General features: G+C 39.6%; 1 protein-coding gene and 1 long non-coding RNA gene across 2 annotated transcripts; one reads left to right on the top strand and one right to left on the bottom strand.

Annotated features, from left to right (window-relative positions):
• The first annotated feature begins 1,076 nt into the window (after positions 1-1,076).
• On the top strand, positions 1,077-3,702 carry LOC139786152 (uncharacterized). Its single transcript, XR_011722193.1, has 4 exons — positions 1,077-1,358; positions 1,994-2,264; positions 2,561-2,764; positions 2,858-3,702. It is a non-coding gene; the product is annotated as an uncharacterized lncRNA (long non-coding RNA).
• Positions 3,703-4,664: 962 nt separating this feature from the next.
• LOC139786153 (sodium/potassium/calcium exchanger Nckx30C-like) lies at positions 4,665-18,745 on the bottom strand. The gene is made up of 2 exons (XM_071725300.1): positions 17,867-18,745; positions 4,665-4,785 (listed from the first exon to the last, which is right to left on the bottom strand). Exons 1-2 carry the CDS (start codon positions 18,743-18,745, stop codon positions 4,672-4,674), a joined length of 993 nt encoding a protein of 330 aa, XP_071581401.1. The 3' UTR covers positions 4,665-4,671.
• Positions 18,746-19,287: the final 542 nt, after the last annotated feature.

Below are 19,287 nucleotides of genomic sequence, written 5' to 3'. Positions count from 1 at the left end.
TTGATTGTAATTAATTGTAGGTAATATAGCGTTATATACTAGAAATTTTAAACTTGATGAAATATAATAACAGTTGTGTCCCATGTTATAAAATAAACCATTGGATCGCGGGAGTTATTAATATAAAATAGATTTCAGATATTTAGGATGTCTTTGAAGAGCGAGACTATAAAGCGAGTTTAGAAAGCTCAATCTTGATAGAATTTGTTAAAAGTTGGTTTACGAGCGGCGCGTAAAAATCGTTGCGCTTTCGCAAAGTTTAAAGGTTCAGTTTCTAACTTCCCGGTTTCTTGATCCAGCTTACCTTATTCATCCGAGGACACTATTCTTTTTGTAATGTAACATTAATTATAAAATATAAGTAATGTGTAATGTTGTTTTGTAATAAAGAACAATACTATAACTAAATAACTAAGATTTATTTCAATCATTGTATTGTTGTGTCGTCCAATTAATTTATAAGTCTTAAGTTATTTATGTAACTTAAATTAAGTTGCTATATATTCTAGTTTACGTGTAGAATTTTGAAAAACGCTGCCCTGGTAGAAATTGCCTTGCCAGCGCCACGACACTTGTCAGCGCCATGCAAGTTTGCCACGCCACAGCCTTATCCTAAAAAACTGGAAAGAGCCATATCAGGGCCATGTCCGCGCCTAATATGGCATTTACATAAAATTGAACGGGCGCAGGTCTGGATTTGACTGAGTTTCTAATGCGATCCACACTTGCGCCACATTAGGTGCTGTCGAGATTCTTCTCTTTGGCTTCTAGATCGACTTCTTAATTGTTTTAGAAATTATTAACATATGTACGTATGTTAAAATTGAGACAGGATTATTTTATCCTTCACCTGCCGCGGCCGGGGTTCTTCGGCTGGCAGGGCTCTACTAATTTATCTGGCAATAAATGATAATAAATAATAATAAATAATAAATGATAATAAATAATAATAATAAATAATAAATAATAATAAATAATAATAAATAAATGGTAAATAAATAATTTGGTTCGGCAATAAATAATAAATAATTAAATTGGGCGCTAATCAGTTTTAGAAGAACTGATAGGCTACAACTACATCTATCGTAACGCTGCTGACAGCACTGCGCGGGGATATATCGCGGGCCTGCGAGCCCGTCCCTAATTGGCCCGCGCTATCGCGCCGAAGGGCCGCGCGCCTGGGAGGGGCGCGTCGCACGTCATCGATTCCTCTATCGAGCGCATTTTCGCGGTCGTTCTCCGGCGTTGGCACGTAAAAATTTTGGAGGTTATCGCGCCGTTATCTGCTGCTGGCTGCCGAGACCCGAGACCCGAGCCCGGACGGATACGAGCCGATGTGAAAGAAGAACACATTTTCGGTGAGGTTGCCGTGAACATTTCGCGTGAATAAAGCCACGACACCGCCCTCCGGGTCGCGTTCTTGCTCGTACCGACTCGTACATAATTCGCGTTAACTGCCGAGAAGGCTTACTTTGGTGTTGGTGGTCGGTATGGAGAGCGAGAGGCCCCGGGATAGTCTCGTTGGCTTCGGGGGATCGCGGATTGAGATTGCAGGCTCCTGGAGATCGCGACCGTGGAAGGGACGCAGGCGACTACGTGGCAGCGACCTGATTTCGAGATCGCGAATCCACCATTTCTCGCGTTTTTCGTGCTTGCAACCGCGTGTACCATTTCGTGTATTATTTTGCGTCGTAATTAGTGTTGCCGTGTACTAGAGTTTGATTGAGAGTGTCGCGCGTGTTAAGCTTCGGAAACGTCACCCGGGTACCCACGGGTATACTCTCTTCTCCTTCTAACTCGCTGAGATAGAAAGAGAGCGGAGTATTGCTCGTGTGCACTCGGGTGATGTTTCCGAACGCAGCCTTATACCGGTGCGATATTAATTTAGATTTTGTGACCTGCATCTAATTTTTCCAAATTTTTTCTTGTTGCTATTAAGTGTGACCAACATCATCAGTGTCATGTAAAGGATAATTTATACATATTTATACAGATGTCTGAAAGCGACGACGGCGAAAAAATGATTTATCGATTTAAAATTGTGAGATTTGTTAAACGTGGGAGAAAAGGTCTCACGAAAGAAATTGATATTGTCCCTTCAGCCTGGATTGACTGAGACGAGAAAACAAAAAGATTAAAAGTTCCGTTTCTTCCTCCTCCATATACAAAAAAGAACATCAATGAACTCCACGATATGGTGAAACAAGAATCTGAAGTACCAGACTCATGGCCATTCTACAATATTGACATTGTTGGGCAAGCAAGTATGTAGTATGTACAAATAATATTTCCTTTTTTTTTAATAAAAGAACCTTATGAATATTATATCCGAACTGACAAAGGTGTTCACAGACTAGCTCGATCCAACAGATCACAGCTAACGCACATAATGGTGATGCACAAAAATTAAAACTAAATTCTAAATCTATAATTAAATTGCGTCGATCTGTAAATGCCTTTATGTAGTTAAAAATTTTATTTTAGTTAAAAATGGTAAACTAATTAACTTATAGGTTTCTATTAATTAATCGCAATGAATGTAATAAAATAATTATTTCAGAGACATTCACAGAAGCTATGGATCGTTTGATACTTCTTGGTCGAACTGAGACTGCTTTTTCGCAAGATTCGGAAGACGACGAAGAAAAAATAAAAAAAGCAGAGACAGTTTACCGACAACAAAAGTTGAAAAAAAATGTAGATGAAATTAAAAATCTTTTTAATGAAATTCCTGTGTTCACAAAAAAATCTTGCAGTCAGTCAGGTTTGATGCATTTTAAAATGTAGAATAATATTATTTAACTTAACTCCAACTAAACACAATCCAGGTTTTAATATTATATTATATTAATTGTAGATAAAAATAAATCTGCTATGAAGTCATCAAAATTGTCGGAGAAGAAGTTTATGGCTGTAAGGTCAAAATTATTGGAGAATAATGTTACGGAAAAAAGTATTATTGTACCAACTGCAAAAACATCTGAACCAGAACCAGAATCAGAACTATCAAATAGTGAGTTTTTTGTTCTTTATTTTGTTCTATATATTTAAAATTTATTAAAAATGTGTATCGTGAACATTATTTTGATTATTATTTTCAATGAGTATTTATATGACTCAGCTAATGAAGCTGAGCATCATATCGCAAGCAAGCTTAACTTGACTTCGACAAAATGATATTTATAAAACGAACTGTAGTAAATCTGCGGGGTAAGGACCTACGGAGAGTTGCACCTTAGAGACTATTTCTGCGTTCTATTTTCGTTTAGTTTAAAGTACAGTCTTCTAGCTGCTTCTGCGTACTTACTGCAATCAGTAATTAATAGTCGACGGACACATACACTCGACTGCCTTTTTTTCCATTGATAGACAAAGGGAGACGCGAGATGCGCTCAATTGCGTTTTTTCTTCCAATTTCATAAATTGCTCCATTTTTTATTTTTTATTAAAATTTAATTTTATCGATTTCTGTACTGGGGTATACCACTGAAATTCTATCATGAACTTTTACAATAAGATAGGATGAGCTAGAATGTATTTAGGTGTACTCGCGAATAAAGGCCTTATAGTTATAGTGTTAAGTGAAAAGAAGTACAAAGTATTTGTTTTTTATCTGGAACATAGAAAATTAATAATAATTGTAAAACTGTCGATGTAATAAGACTGCGATTATTTGCCAAATATAAGGTATTTTATTTTTAATTATAATGGTGTCATTTTATCACCCTATTAAACTTAATACCACTTCCTTTATCTCGTTGATATAGAGTCACGTTTGTCATTGTATACATATTTATTTTAATGTTTCCTAATTTATGAGATAGTAGTTAATTTAGGAGTAGTAAATATTATTAGTTCAATTGACAGTCTGTTAAAAATAACTAATTAAATGAATAATCTTTAAATAAATGCATTATATGGATTTAGAAATTGTACCTTATTGGCGCCATGTTAGCGCCATACACGTGCCACGTTAAAAACTCGCTAGTCCCATGTCTGCATTATGATAGTACCTTACTGCCGCCATGTTAGCGCCATGCCAGCATCACATTAGATCTGTGGCGCTAGCGGGCAAAACGTGACGTTTCGAGGATGGCGCTTACCAGCGTGCCATGCCAGCTCCTGAAGTGGCAGTGTGGCACGCTGGTCAGTGCCATGCAAGCGCCCAGTCAAAATTTCTACCAGGGTGTATTTAGAGAACATTTTATAAATAAGAAGGTGGTGTAAGTTTCTACACATCTATATCATGATGCAGTTTTGATTTATAATAAGGAGAATCGTTAATTTATTCAACCTCTTCTCGTGGCTTAATCAACACATTTGTTATATGTACAGGGTTATCAGGTAATAATCGCCGAACCTCTTGTATGCAAGTAGAGTGAGTTAAACCCCCCGAGTAGAAAAGTCTTCTATTCGCAATATTTGAGAGAATGGGACGTCTCTTCTTGCCGCACGCTTCTACTAGAGTAGATCTTTTTCAATTGATTTCTCAGCAAGTATTGCCAAAATGGTAGAAGACTTTTCTACTCGGTTTAACTCACTCTACTTGAATACAAGAGGTTCGGTGATTATTACCGGACACCCTGTATATAATAAAAATTAATATTTATAAAACACAATTACCTGCTTCAATTTTAACGCACCACGAGAAAGGTTATTAGTGACAGCAACTTAAAACGGAGTGATAGAAAGCTGTACATAAAATATGCATGTAAGAAATCGGAGACAGAGGAAGGAAAAGAAAGAGACCATGCGACTCACCAATGCCTGGGCGGCGCTCTGGTGCTGCAAGCAAGAAACATTCAGTTACAATCACAATAACGACAATCAGTTCATGTTTCTTAGCTGGCTCATGATAACATTAACAAACAGTTCAACAGTGATGCGGTGCTTACGAAAGCTTAAACATTGACTGGTACACAGACAACACTGAGAAAAATATGTGAAAATCGTAGAAGCCAGCAGTCACAAATTTGCAGTTACGGCATATCTCGAAAGTTTCGAACTAGAAGATGCAATTGTAGTAATGATTCTGAGATAATGAGAGATTTCGTGACTTTGGCTGTCTCGGCTTCGGATTTTATATTTTTCCAAGTGTTATTCTTCCCTCACTGCACGTTGCAAGCTTACATAATGCGCAAATTTTTCGTGTCAATAAAGTACGTATGTCGTGTATATTGCTGTTGATGTTCTGAACAATGTGAAATGGTAATAATTCGATAAACGAATTTCATTCCTAACAATTAAATTCATTAAACGCGACGTAGCCGATCTTGATCTCATTGCTTTAGGTCTAACCATATCTTTTAAAGCGCGTACATTCGATCAGTCGGCATTTATGTGGAAGGAAAAAGAAGAAACCTTAGCTTTTTATGTTTAAAATTGCAGAGAATTATTTTTTCAGGAGCATATATTTTTTGCATATCTATTTTTTTTATAAGCGCAGCGCTAAAAGTATCAATCCTATAACGATTAAAATGAATAGCGTCGATGAAATTCAAAGCCGCTATCATGGAATTATGATTGCAGCTGCAATACGTAGCCTTTGATAAAGCCGAGTCTTTATCATCTAACTCGCACGACTTCGTTTTATTTGCGCTGACTCGTGAAAGCGTCGCGTCGCGTGGGTGTGTACGTGTATGTATATGCTCGCATAGTTTGCACGTTACGTAAAAATATTTGTTCGCGTAAGCACCGTGATGCTGTCACAGGCACGCCGTAATTCGTTTCGAGATTTGATGTTTTTTGCGCGGAAGAAAAAAAATCGAAAGTAGCATTTATCACGAGTGGGAAAGCTGCGTGACATGCATATGATATGTGTATATATACGATATAAAAAATAAAAGTATACGCTTTTTCCAAAAGTGTAAAAGTACGCGCTTGATCTGAAACACGTCTTTAATTGCAGCCCGAGACGCAAAGCGATGCTGATCGACGTCAAATGATGCAAGAAAACATTGGATTGACATTTAATTAAAGCACTTGCCTTGCAAGATGAATTTCACGCGGGCACGAACGCATAATGGCTTCGAGACAAGTTACCGTCACTTTGGGATATTGAAAAAGAAATTTAAATGGAAGTGGTAAACCGCGAACGTCACACATTATCCATCATCAGGAATAAACTGATATCACTCTTAAACCGCTTAAACGATGCGAAGGACGGATTACATGCGAATTAACACTCAACATTGACATTTATTTCGACTCGCTATTTCCATTGTCGAGAAATATATAAATAAAATATTAATTTTTTACCCGCAGACCTGCATTAAATTGCATTGCAATAAAATGATTATTTCTGACAAACAGCTTCTACCTCATATTATTTTAATTATTAAATACTCCTTTACACTTCTAATACGCGTATCTAATATTACTAACGCTGATATCTGACTTTAAGCAATAAGAAAAACCAATTTCTTTCCATCAATTTCAATTCTTTACATTTCAAATATTTTTACTATTGAGAATACGCGAGAGATTTATCTCGAAGATTATCAAGTGGTGTTACTAGCGCGTAAATAATTCACGAATCGTCGCTGCAATAAGCAATATAATAATGACGATATTAATCCCGGCGAAACTTAGCCAATATTCATAAAGATGACTGCAAACGCGCTTCGTAATTAACGGGATGCCTATGAGAATAGAGCGATGAGCGGTACGCTGTCTTTTGTGAGAAGTCAAACTGCATTAAATTCTGTCCTCCTTGGTACCTACGTATTATAATGGGCGTTCATTCACCAACGAGCTTCCTGCCGTTTGCCAGCGCGACAAGATTGAACGATCTAATATATTTAATTAGAAAACACCAAAGTTGTAGCGATACCGATTGTTGCGGTAATGCGCGCGGAGCGACATTTTACGAGGACGTAATCTAAAATAACTCGAGCGGGAACAAACTAGTTTAACAACACAATTTAATGCAGAAACATCAAAGCGTATTGCAGTATTCCGTAACGACAGGCCACGACGAGTTGCAGCATAATGCACCGCTGAGAACTGCCCGTGAATAAAAAGATAGACGCGTAGAAAAAGCATAAAGGAATAATAAAGGAATAAAAATGTCGGAAATGACAGAGATCGGTACACGCATATTCTTTCGGGCCTATTCAGGCGAGTAATCGTTTGGCTTTCACTGTCGCCGTCGGCAAACGAAAAAGAGATTGTTGCAGAACGATAATTCCATCTGATTAATTTATGGCGTTCTTTAAGCGTCTCGATCTTGAGGATAATCTCGAGTAAAACGAACGGCTGGATTAGAATCCCTTCGTAAGATCGATATCGTCATCAGCGTGAAAAATACGAAGAATAGACAACGATAGACTAGGAAGAATCGATAAAATTTCTTTGACCAATTTATCCTTCTCTCGAAATCACGCAAAGAAAATCGACGATTAAATGAAAATCATGATTACACATTATTATTCGTTCCACATAGACTCAATAAAATTTTGAGCGAGCATTTTGTAATTTAATTAATACATTCGAGGGTGAGTGAATAAATAAAATCCCCTCGGCAAACTGAAACGGTGTCTGAATCCTTATAGTTAAACATATGTGACATTCATAGAAAGTGCATGCTAAGATTAATGTGCCATTTTTAAGCTTGTTTGGTGTAAGCTGAGAAGTATATCTTCATTTCTCCACATTCAAAGCACGTGTAAATGCATATCCATAAAAGAAGCGATGGCCGAAGGCCGAACATATTAACCGCTAAGAATGATTTGATTAAATATCCTAAATATATGCGAGTTATTTGCTTAATTTTCCTTAGTTGATAATTTAAAGAATTAAATAGTAAAAGATATGTCATATAATGACCATTTGAAACGTTAGAAACGCAAAACTTTACGTGATGAGCATTTATGTTGCGATCGCGACACGAGCGTGTTCTGCACACGAGGATAACTACGTATAAGTTCTTAATGAGATTAACCTTGTTAAAATCCTGACTCTCGTTAAAAGATCATTACGATTAAGCGCATTGCGCAAAGTTACTCCCCGATAGAAAGTAAAAAAAAAAGGTACGTGAGAGCGATATTGACCCAAATCATACTTCGCAGAGGCCGTACGTACACATATATGTGTCACTTCGGAAGTAGAATCATCACTTTGCGGCGGGTGAAATTGCGTTTCAGCTATACCTACTCGAGACCGGGGCTAAACAGTCCGTTTTTTTTTCGGTGCCGATTTTTAACAACAAAATAAATAATTGTAGTTAAATGTGGTATACCACTGTAAAGAGTGAACCTTTAGCTACAAAATTTATATAGGAAATTTTTGTCTACGGCGCTTTGTTTAACCGGTATAGAGCAAAAATGACAACGGTGGAAAAATTGAAATCTCAAAAATGCCGGGGTATAACAGTCTGCACTGCATTTTCAATACATATACGTACATCTAATTCTAAAAAATAATAGGATACATGCAATAATTGTTTTTTAAAAGAAAAATATAAAAAATTATTTAAAATTTTTATGCGAAACATTATTAAAAAATAGTTACGAGGGTTCCTTTTTCCGCAGAAGTCACTCGCCCGACTTGTTTCACTCCTCGACGTCCGATGACTCTATTCGGTGTCTGAACGGTTGTAATTCCCGTCTCATCCATATTCCATATGCAGTGAGCCCGAAAATGCCTTGGAAATGCACCCGGACTGCTTACTGACCGATTAGCCCCAAACACAAGTTTCAGATTTGATCGCCCACGAAATATTAGACATCAACGATAATGAAAAAACTACACTGGATTCGTGTTCAGCATGCATTACTCTTTATAATCACGTACCTCGAGATTTGGAGAGCAAATATTATTGCAGATATTACAAAATTTCCACGCGCAGAAAATGTAACTTTCACCTTTCGAAAACACGTTTGCCCTCGTAAAAATCATAACACGGCAGGTAACCTGCCGAAACTCCGTTGGTCACATGGGTACTATAAGCAGCGTTTACAATGTTAATAGCGAGTTCGCACAATATACAGGTTCCGAGATATTTGATTAGACGTATTTACCCCGTAGACGTTTTAGCCCCGGTCTCCCCTACTCGAGTTGTAACAATTACCGGCAATCCACCGGCGGACTACCGTACAATTTAACACAACATGTTCGCGGTCCGCACCGATAATTTTCATTGTCTATCGTTCTATCTTTTTTAAGAGACTTACTTTTACTCTTTTTTTTCAGTCCAGGAGAAATCCCCCTCGAGGACGGTCTAATTCTCAATTGTGGCACGAATATTTTCTCTTCCCTTTTTTTCCCCTCTTTACGAGACAAAGGAGCAGATTATGACGGAAGATTTACGACGGCAATTATGAGGTTGTGATCGATCAGGCGCCGACCTATATCTATGCTGCGCTTACTTGAAGAATAACATTCCAAAGCGGTTCAGAGAGAGTCCGAGCGTATTATACTTCCGAGAGAGAGGGTGTTTGCGTTCGCAAAGTGCTTAAAGTCAAGATGGTTACACGAGCTGTGGTCGTGGTATTTTAATCAACTATCGAACTTGCTGAAGTTTTCATTCCACCGGAATAAAGCTCTTATTATTTTCGTGCGCATTTTAATATTTATCTTGGACATTCTTAGAGAGATCTAATAAAATGTAATATCGTGTCTAACATCGCGATACACAAGTTTAGTGGTACTATACGATTGCTGCCAGCCGGCGTTACACACGCCACTAAAATCCGCGGTGAGATTATCTCGCCCCAACTTTGGCCTTATAAAGTTCAACGTTGAGAAGTGTCTGACCCGCGCGGGGTAAATATTTAGCACGTTAAAATTATTAAGAAAGGGAAAGGAGGGAAACTGCCCGCGTTCGAGGGAGCTCGCGAGGCATATCGGTTCGCCCGATTGGACCGAGAACTTGTGACTTTTCTAACGCGCGCCATTATTTCGCTACGGCCACGTTCCACTTAGCGCGACACTTACCCCAGCGCGATTACCAGCTGACCCCCCCAGCGGCCGCCGAGTCTGCGGATTATTGTTCAATTTACTCGGCGCCATCGTGCGACGAGGCCGCGCCCTCGATTTCCATATTTCCACCGTGAAAATTCCCGCCGCGCGTCGCGTTGTTTCTTTATTATATACGGCCAAAAATCACTGAGACGGGATACGGGGACTGCGCGACATTTCGACAGTGATTCCATCCGGAAGGCTATCTCCATTACTAATGAGAACTGTGTCGCGAATGTTTTCACAAAACATTAATTAAGGCAAGCTATAAGACTCCTGGCTTACAGTTATACCGCCTATTGTTTCATAATCCGAGTCCTCAAATATTCATTAAGTTGCTTAATACCCATTAAGCAACTACACTATATCTGGCGTACACGATAAAATATAGCAACTGCCATAGAATTAGCTTCTGTAGTAATAACAATTTAATTTCGTAATAAATACTTTTTTTCCACTTTACGAAATGGCTTATTCTTAATAATAGAGTCATTTTCTATACGGTAAACACGCAAACGTGTGTACACGATGTTTGAGTAATCTTTGAAACGGGGAGAGAGAACGCGCGACATTGTACTAAAAAAAGATTAAAGAAATATATGCTCGATGGCAGTATACAAAGGAGATACGTACTCGGTGTTCGGCAGAAAAGTAGGTCGAGGTTTTACAAGAAACCAATATGGTTGTTAATTATTATGCGCTATATATACAAAGGCACAGAGCGATAGCGTCAGTAGTATTAATACTTGGAGCGCGGACGCTGCATTTGTATTTGTATTTGCACCAAGAATTGTAGCTGCAAAAATATATACGCCGTTAAACGCCGTTCGGCAAGAATCTGCGCTCGGCGTTAAATGTGTTTGTGTGCAAATAATTGACACGTTGGCAGCGATTACCGTTGCTCATTGTTTAAATGCAAAATTGTTTGCAACGAGATAGAGATGCGATGCAGAGATGTGGCAGTAAAAAAAGCTACGCTCAGTTGCGCGCGCATAACGCGTTAATAATTAAATCGATGTGCTCATTTACTATATTTACAAACTCGTAATCTGTTACGCTGCGATAACCGATTAAGCAAAAAGAGCGCGTGATTTAGCGTTGCACGCTACACTACGCAATCCAGAAGTGAATTTCCAAAATTAAAATTTTCAAATGTACTTTATTAAATGTGTTCGATTAAATTCAACGATAATTGATTTTATTTGCGCAGGATCATACCGATGTTTTTTGAATAGACAAATAAATATTTCTCGAATTAAAATATCATATCTAGGACACGGTGGAATATTTTAATAACTCCGTTATATGTTTAAGTTTAAAAGGTAAAAAATATCGATATAAACTTTTCATTCATAAAATATTATATAATTTCAAATCCGTTATGAAAAGAATAAAAGAAAATAAAATATTTAAAAAATTGTAAATGAACAAATTCCTACATGTATTCTTAAAACTTTTAATTGAGAGCTATTGACTCGAGTATCTTTTATGCTTGATAATAAAAAGTGATATAAAAAGTATCATTTCTAACATTTTCATCGTTAAGTCAAATCATGCTTATCTTTTAATATCTGAAAAACATGCTCAATGCTAATTATCGTTTATTGTTCGACGCGCATTTACTTATTTACTGTAGTACATTTATTATGATGATATATGAATATTTAAACACGTTTTTTTGTATAACGCCTTAAGAAAGCACATTCTAATGGATGCTAAAGCGACTCTTGAGACGTTCACTGTACGTCTACACCCGAACTTAATAACAATCCCGTAACGTGCTCGACGTATCAGACACGAGCCGTAAAATATCCGAGGGTTTCTGCGGTCGCTCAAGTTGATGACTAAATTCGTGCTATCTCGCCCGTAAATTTTTTCCCCATCCACCCACCGGGAGCGCATTATGTGTGTGTAATGCTCCCCCGTGTGTATATATACGTCCCGTCGGCCGTTATAACTCAGGGAGAAGAAAGAGCGAAGCGGACTGAAACACCGACGCGCAACGGTTGCAACACGGGCGTTCGCCGAGACGATGGAAGCGTGCGGAAGAGCTTCTGTCGAATCGATTCGACGATGGGTGGAGAGAGAGCCTCGGCGCACTGCAATGCCGTAACTCCTCCGAGTGAGATTTCAGAAGTCAAAAGAAGAGGCGTTCTCTTCTTTTTTTTTTCAAGGGCTGGATAAACCGGGAGGGAATCACCGGGAAGACCGTTGTCGCGTCGCGACGAGCGGACGCTCATCCGGCGAAGTTATTGGATTTCGTGTTTAAGGTCTTTCGCGTGGAATTTTAAGTACTCCGAATGTATCCCAGCCCCGTGATGGCCATATTAATTAAGCTTTTAATCATTCTATTGCTAACCGCCGCCTCTCTTTCTCTTGTACGTGTATATATATTTCGCACGAGTTTCGCATACGGCGTTACTCTGTAGAAAGAACAATAAGAGACTAATAACGGCCAGTTTAAAAGTTCAATTGGATATGCGCAGCTGGTACGATCGCGCATGTACAACTTCATCTTGACTAGACAGTATCTATTTTAATAAAGCCGATGACATGTCGTTGAGACTTTTTTGTGCGAGATGAGTCAAGGTTACATTTATATCAGTGCTTTTGTCATCAGTTTCGTAGGAATGATTACGCGCGTGTGCATTGAAGACAATTGAGATCAGCATAAAAACAATCTACGTTGTTGTAAATTTATTGTGTAATTATGGATCTACGGCAATAGGCATCATTCTTATCGCATCCTCTGATCTCGATTTAATTGCAAACATGATACCGATATTACACGCAGAATTAGTTTGATACACTTGATATTAATAGACACAACGATATCAGAGTCTAATTATAATCTCGGACGCACGTTCACCGTACGGCAGGAAAAAAGAACTTTTCAGCGAGTCGAGATAGTAACACTTTGCACGCAAAGTGTTAAACGCCGCGTTAACCGTAATGTGCGTATAGAATGCGAGACAGTGATTAAACTGTGTGTAACGTTATCTCATGTAATATTTATCAGTATTGATATTTTGATCACGTCGATTCAAACTGTCGTATAAAGTTTTACGATTTAACGTGTAAATAAATGCACAGTGCAATTATGAACTATAATAATACGATTCTCTGTGATATCGCCGTTTAATATTATAATGAATTAATGATATATTTAGGATAATTTACGGAAAATGTTATCAATTAATAACGATATATCAAGATTACTTTCTAATACGCACACCGTAATTGTCTAGGAACCGTCTAAATAGCAGGTCGCACTACCGCAATAAATTTAACGCGGGCAATTTCGGGAATGCTTCAATCACTTGTCAGTCGGATGCAATTATGCAGTTATCGCGTGATCTGCGGTCTTCTAATAATCACCAGTCAGTGTCAGTAAGAGAGATATATTTCGCACTCTCGGCATTCTGCGTGATTGACAGAAGCGCATTTCCGTACTTCGAATTATTAGCGACACCGGGAACGGAAATAATACGAGTCTATGAAATTAAGGAGAAACGGCCCTCTCCGTCAATCGATATCACGCCAATACCGCTTCCATCGAAGTTTTGTAATCTTATTTTCCGTGACAAACAATCATTGCAGGAATAAAAGAAAAATTTCAGTTAAGCCTTCCCGAATGTCAGCGTAAACGACACCGGAGGGAGACGAATAAAGGTAAAACAGATTCCGTCTCAATTTCGAAGAAGCGGATTACGTATTTCCGGATTGCGACATTTTCCCGGTATTTTAAATTTAACTTGAGTGTTTCGAAGCTACTCCATTATTCATTATACGTATTTTTATCGTATATATCGTGTATTATTATCTCTCAAAATTATTCTGTTATTCATTAGATATTATGAACTCTAAAAGAAAACATTATTTCAGCATCAATGAAAGTTACGTGTGCATTCGATATATCATATAGGCGGCACGTGCGTTTTAACATTTAAAGCATAATAACGTGAACCTTTTAGAATATAGAATAACAATTACGATTGATCTCGTTCGCATCTTCTAAATGGGTATCGTGTCTTTTATATGTATATTATATGTGTGCAAATATGAATATGTTGTTGTTAGAATACCATAAGTGACACAATGATTACATATCACGCTTTTTGTATACAGAAATAATTAGGTTAATTAATGTGGCTGCAGGAAACATTATTTTCGAGTGACGTAAATCAATCAAAATCAAACAAATATCAAAAATTCGTTGGAAACTTGCAACAAAAATCTAATATAACTTTAGCTGTAATTACGTACCTGCTTTTCTAGCATATAATTATATATCTAGCATATGTATTGTATTTAATTTGTATTGATATAATCGAAACTTCTCTCGTTAGTTTTTGTGACATATTTAACTCTTTATTATTGTAACTTTGAAGAAAAAGATCCATAATGTTTCATTTTACATCGCATAAATATGTCAAAGACAGAGATCTCTTTACATCTCGCGTAATAATTTTCAAAATTTATCTAAAATTAGCCTTATATATGTAATCTTTCCAATTCGTAAAACAAGAAAAACTTCAATTATATATATAGGGGAGATCGGAGCGGAGTCGTCACTACAATTATCTCAAAATTTGTATGTTGTGTGAACTCGTCATTAACCCTTAAATGCCACCCGGGGTCCAGCGGGCCCAGACCCTTTAGAATGATATATTTTCAAATGTTCCCGCCAAATATGGAGCTCATATTTATTTATTTATTATTTTTTATTTTTTTGATTTTGGAGCCAACATTTTAACTGTTGGCGATCTTAATTTTTTATACTATGTTGAAATTGAAATTTTAACAATATAAGCATTTTATTCTCTTTTCTAAGCCTTGAACAACATTGAAAATAATTTTCATAACTAAATATCAAAAAATCAATAAGTAAGGAGACATTTTTCATGCTGGAGTCTTTTAGACCCCATGTGTCATTTACGAGATTCTTGAGAGGTGTGGCATTTAAGGGTTAATATTGTAAACACTACTTATGATGCCCATGTGACCAACGGAGTTTAGTGAGATTATATGCCATGTTGTGATTTTCATTAAGGCAAACGTGTTTTCGGAGGTCAAAAGTAAAATTTTTTGCGCGTCGAAAATTTTAAATATTTTAAATATTATTTTCTCTCCGAATCTCGAGGTAAATGATTCTGAAGAGTAATGCATGCTGAACACGAATCCAGTGAAAATTTTTTATTTTCGTTGATTTCTAATATTTCATGAGCGATTAAACTTAAAATCTGTGTCCGGGGCGAAGTCGTCACCAAGCCATATCATGGAAACTTCGGGCGAAAATCAAAGTCAAAGAAGCAGTAGTGGTCAGATCCCGACGAGGACTTGGATAATATGTGCTGCGTGTGCTCAGAGATGACAGAATAGAGCTGACGAGAAACAGTGCATTTCGTGCGAGCGTAGGGCACATAAGTCTGTGCGCTTTTCTTGTAATTATTTTCCGCCATCGTGTTTTTAATTAATGTTTCCATTTTTCTATTTCTAATCAAATGTATCCTATCATTTTTCATGACCGGAATTATGAATTTTCATTTAAAATTCAGTCCGAGAATGGAGTGACGACTCCGCCGCGGCAATTTTGACATTTCAATTTTTGCACCTTTGTCGTTTTCACTCTATACCAGTTGAACAAAGCGACGTAGACCAAAAATGTCCTTATAAATTTTGTAGCCAAGGGTTCACTCTTTACAACGGTATATCACATTTTACTAACATTATTTGTTTTGTTGTTAAAAATCGGCACCGAAAAAATAGTGACGACTTCGCCCCGGTCTCCCCTACGCGAGACGCATTTTAGATTATCAATTTACTGTATTCAGAAAATTGTTATATAATCTTTTTTATGTAATTAAAGTCTAACACGTCTTTTCCACGCGTTAATGCCAAAGATGGCCTTCTTTCGAGATCGTCATTATCACGTCATTATCACGTGCCCTTCCCATAACGAATTTTTTCTTCGCTCAGCAGCCTGCTTCTTCTTTTTCGCGTGCAAGATTCAAAATCGATTGGCACAAAAACGCACTCTGCCCACGAAGCGTTGGGTTGAAAGGTCCTCAATCATTCGGGGTTTTGCGAGCGAATCGATCGCCGACCAGTCGTTACGAAAACGTAGAACTATTCATTTACAACATCTTGCGCTGATCCGATAGGCTAAAGTCTCGTCTGCGGCATAAATTGGAGATTATGCAACGTTCGAGTCTCAATCACTATAACTGATAACCTCGCGGGATTAAGCACGAGTGGAAAAAAACGCGTTTGATACTGAGATACTGATAACGCAACCGGCGACTCGGAATATAACAAAACTCGCTGTCACTCGTTGTTGACGTCCGCACTATGCGAGTTAGCGTTGTTATTACGCTAGCACTGAATGTTGTCACAACAGCTAGTTTTCCCATAATGCAAAGTTTCTACATTTGTATAAAGTCCGGGGGCGCGTATTGTTTCGCCTTTGTACACCCCGCGGTAAGGCACTCTTTCGCGACAGGTCAAAGAAACTTCAACGTGGAGAAGCTCGCAGTGCTCGTGACGTCTCTGACGACCTTGAGTACGACTCTCTTCCTCCGCTTATGAATCGCGCTTCTTTGTACGAGACACCATTACCAGAATAAACATTAGTCAGCTAGCGCGCGCTGACTCGCGCGTAAAGATGATCGAAATCCAGCCAGTTGGAAGTTGGTCCTGAGTAAACTTTATTTCTCCAAAGCGCATATAATCTTTTGCTTACATAACGCTTATATAATTTGAATACGAACCACCTGTATCGTTGCTATTTAATGTCAAACATATATAGTTTAGAGATAGTGGAGATAGAGTAATATAAAATATACATCCTACGAGTCTAACGAGGAAAAAGAAAGTGTTTTGAGGGGGCCGTTAGTGTAACAATCGATATATCTCGATATCTCTCCCTTGGCCTACATGCGAGAGGTAAGCGGGTCATGTGTCTTAAACTATGATTGATGCGATTCAAAATGCACTTAGGATTATCATGTCATTTCATTCAAATATCAATTTCTCCTCGAAAACTCGCGCTTGCAAAGTGCCAAGTTTGTGCAAAGCTGACTAATAGTTACATGTATTCCTCATGCACTCTTACGTAATGCCGTTAAGTATGTGCTTCCTGTAATTTAAGACTTATTCTAATATTATTTGTGGATTTCGGATTCGGCGTATCGATTTATCAATTTATCTATTAACCGTAAAATAGAACGTACGAAAGAGAAACCGAGAACTACTGCGGGGCTAAATCAGGCGCAGTTTGGCCATCCATTTGTCATACAAGTTCCGTGATTTGGTCAAGGTCGCCTCTCTTGACCACGCTGTGCTCAAGGTCTATCGGTTAGTCGCTACTCATCTCGAAATGCAAAATGAAAAAACCGCAAGGGGAAAAAAGTAAACGTGGCAATGTCCGTCCACGAGACAAAACACCGCCCACGAGCGAGTCGTGCGAGTAGGTGAAGTCACGCGACGCTATGCTCCTCCATGAAATATAAAGTCACGGTAGCGTATAAGGGGTAGAGGGGAGACCTGTGCAAATATGTACGTAAGGGGGCATAAAGGATGAGGAAGGAGAGACAGAGAAAGAGAGACAGGGAAATCGGGGGAGAGTATAGAGAAAGGGTGGAGGGAAATAGAGGGACAGATAGATGGAGAGGGAAAGCGCGTGTAGACAGAGAGGCGGCGGTACAACAGTGACATGTATCTATGATGGAAAGGGGTTGATGGATGAAAAGAGATGACGCGACACACGGGGATAGAATGAGAGGGAAATTATAGAACAAGACAGACTGATCGATCGGTGTAAAAGTAGACAAAGACAGGGTCAGACGTTTTTCCTAGATCGGCGGTATACGGTACACGGCTCGCGGCGTATACATTCCGTACATACCGAGGGCATCAGCTGATCGGTAGACCTGACCCGGGTCACTTTGTTCCTGTAGAGTATCCTTTTGACTAATTTCTCCATAGGCTGGTTCCACTTCATGAAGCTCACATATGCCAAGTAGAATCCAAAGAGAACAAGTGCTTCGTACCAATATATGTAACTGTCGCGGAAGAAGTAGATCAGGGTGAGCAAACTGGCGCTATAGAAAGTGCAGTCGCGAAATAGAGGCCACCATGTGAGCGACAGCACCGTACGCGAGAATATAGCGCACATGCCGATCACGAAAAGGATGTTGAAGACGGCGGAGCCGACGATAGTGCCGATACCGACGTCGTCGAACGACACGAACACGCCTATGATCGACGTGAAGAGTTCGGGGGCCGATCCACCGGCCGCCATGAAGGTAGCACCGGCCACGTCGTCGGCGATGTCGAACTTCTCGATGATCACGTCTAACGACGGCACGAAGAACTCGTCGCAGACAATCGCCAGCGCGACGAACATGTACACCACGCCGAATATGTGAAGTATCACGGCGCCGTGGCGCCGTTGCTCGGTGGTGAACAGATCCTCGGGGAAGAGCGGCCTCTTGACGTCCGTATCGTTATCGTTAGTCCTATTGTTCCCGTCGAGAGCCGCGACACCGTTAACACCGTTGTTCTTGCTATCGTACACGCTGGTACCGTTACTTAACCGCACTAGACCGGGCACCGTGCTGCTCGTGGTGGTGTGTAACGTGATCGGGTTGTTCGGCGCCGGTCTATGGCCCGAGGACAACGGGGGGCCCATCGCGAAGGCTAGAACCGCGGAGAGCAGAGTCACCAACGCCAATCGGCGCCTCCGCCTCCAACATGTACGCCGATCACGGCCCGTCACGATCATCGTCGTCGTCGGCGGTGGTGCAGCTGTCGGTGGTTCGCACCCTCGAGGACGATCGCCGTCGTTAGCGAGGCCTCTCCGTCCTCCTCCTCCTTCGCCACTTTCTTCTTCTTCTTCTTCTTCTCCGTCCTCCTCGGCGTCCTCCACCCTCTCCTCCCTCCTGGCCCCTTCCGCTCCCTCTTCCTCCTCCTCCGCCGCCGCCAGCACCTCCGACTCCTCCACCACCTTCTTCTACGTGTCGTATCGTGTCGCGCCGCGGAGGGTGTACGACAGGAGAGCCGTACTAAGGCTGGGTCATGCTGGAGAGTGGCGATGAGGAGCGACTCCTTGCCGATGCCTCCCTCTGGATGGACCTACCTGCGTGTGACCGCGGTACTCGATCCTTCACCAGGCTCTTTCCCTTCCCTCCGCTTTTTCCCTAGCACTTATACGTCCGCCTCTTTTTCTTGCCTCTTGCTGTGTCTCGGCAAACTTTTTCACTTGACGTTCACGATATTGCAGACTGATAAGATTAGTCCGCGACGTGTACTACGGTTACTACTACT

The sequence above is a fragment of the Temnothorax nylanderi genome, unplaced genomic scaffold (assembly GCF_030848795.1).
Source record: "Temnothorax nylanderi isolate EJ_2023f unplaced genomic scaffold, tnyl_v1.0 TNYL_tig0965_pilon, whole genome shotgun sequence".
In the NCBI taxonomy this organism is placed as follows: domain Eukaryota; kingdom Metazoa; phylum Arthropoda; class Insecta; order Hymenoptera; family Formicidae; genus Temnothorax; species Temnothorax nylanderi.
The sequence above is the reverse complement of the archived record's forward strand: the minus strand, read 5'-3'. Positions and strand labels throughout refer to the sequence as shown.

Excerpts from the sequence above, each read along its gene's own strand:
- LOC139786153 (XM_071725300.1), bottom strand. The coding sequence starts at position 18,745 with ATGATCGTGACGGGCCGTGATCGGCGTACATGTTGGAGGCGGAGGCGC. Across the intron at positions 4,786-17,866 it reads CCGATCAGCTGATGCCCTCG|CACCAGAGCGCCGCCCAGGC; the intron begins GTATGTACGGAA and ends TCTTGCTTGCAG.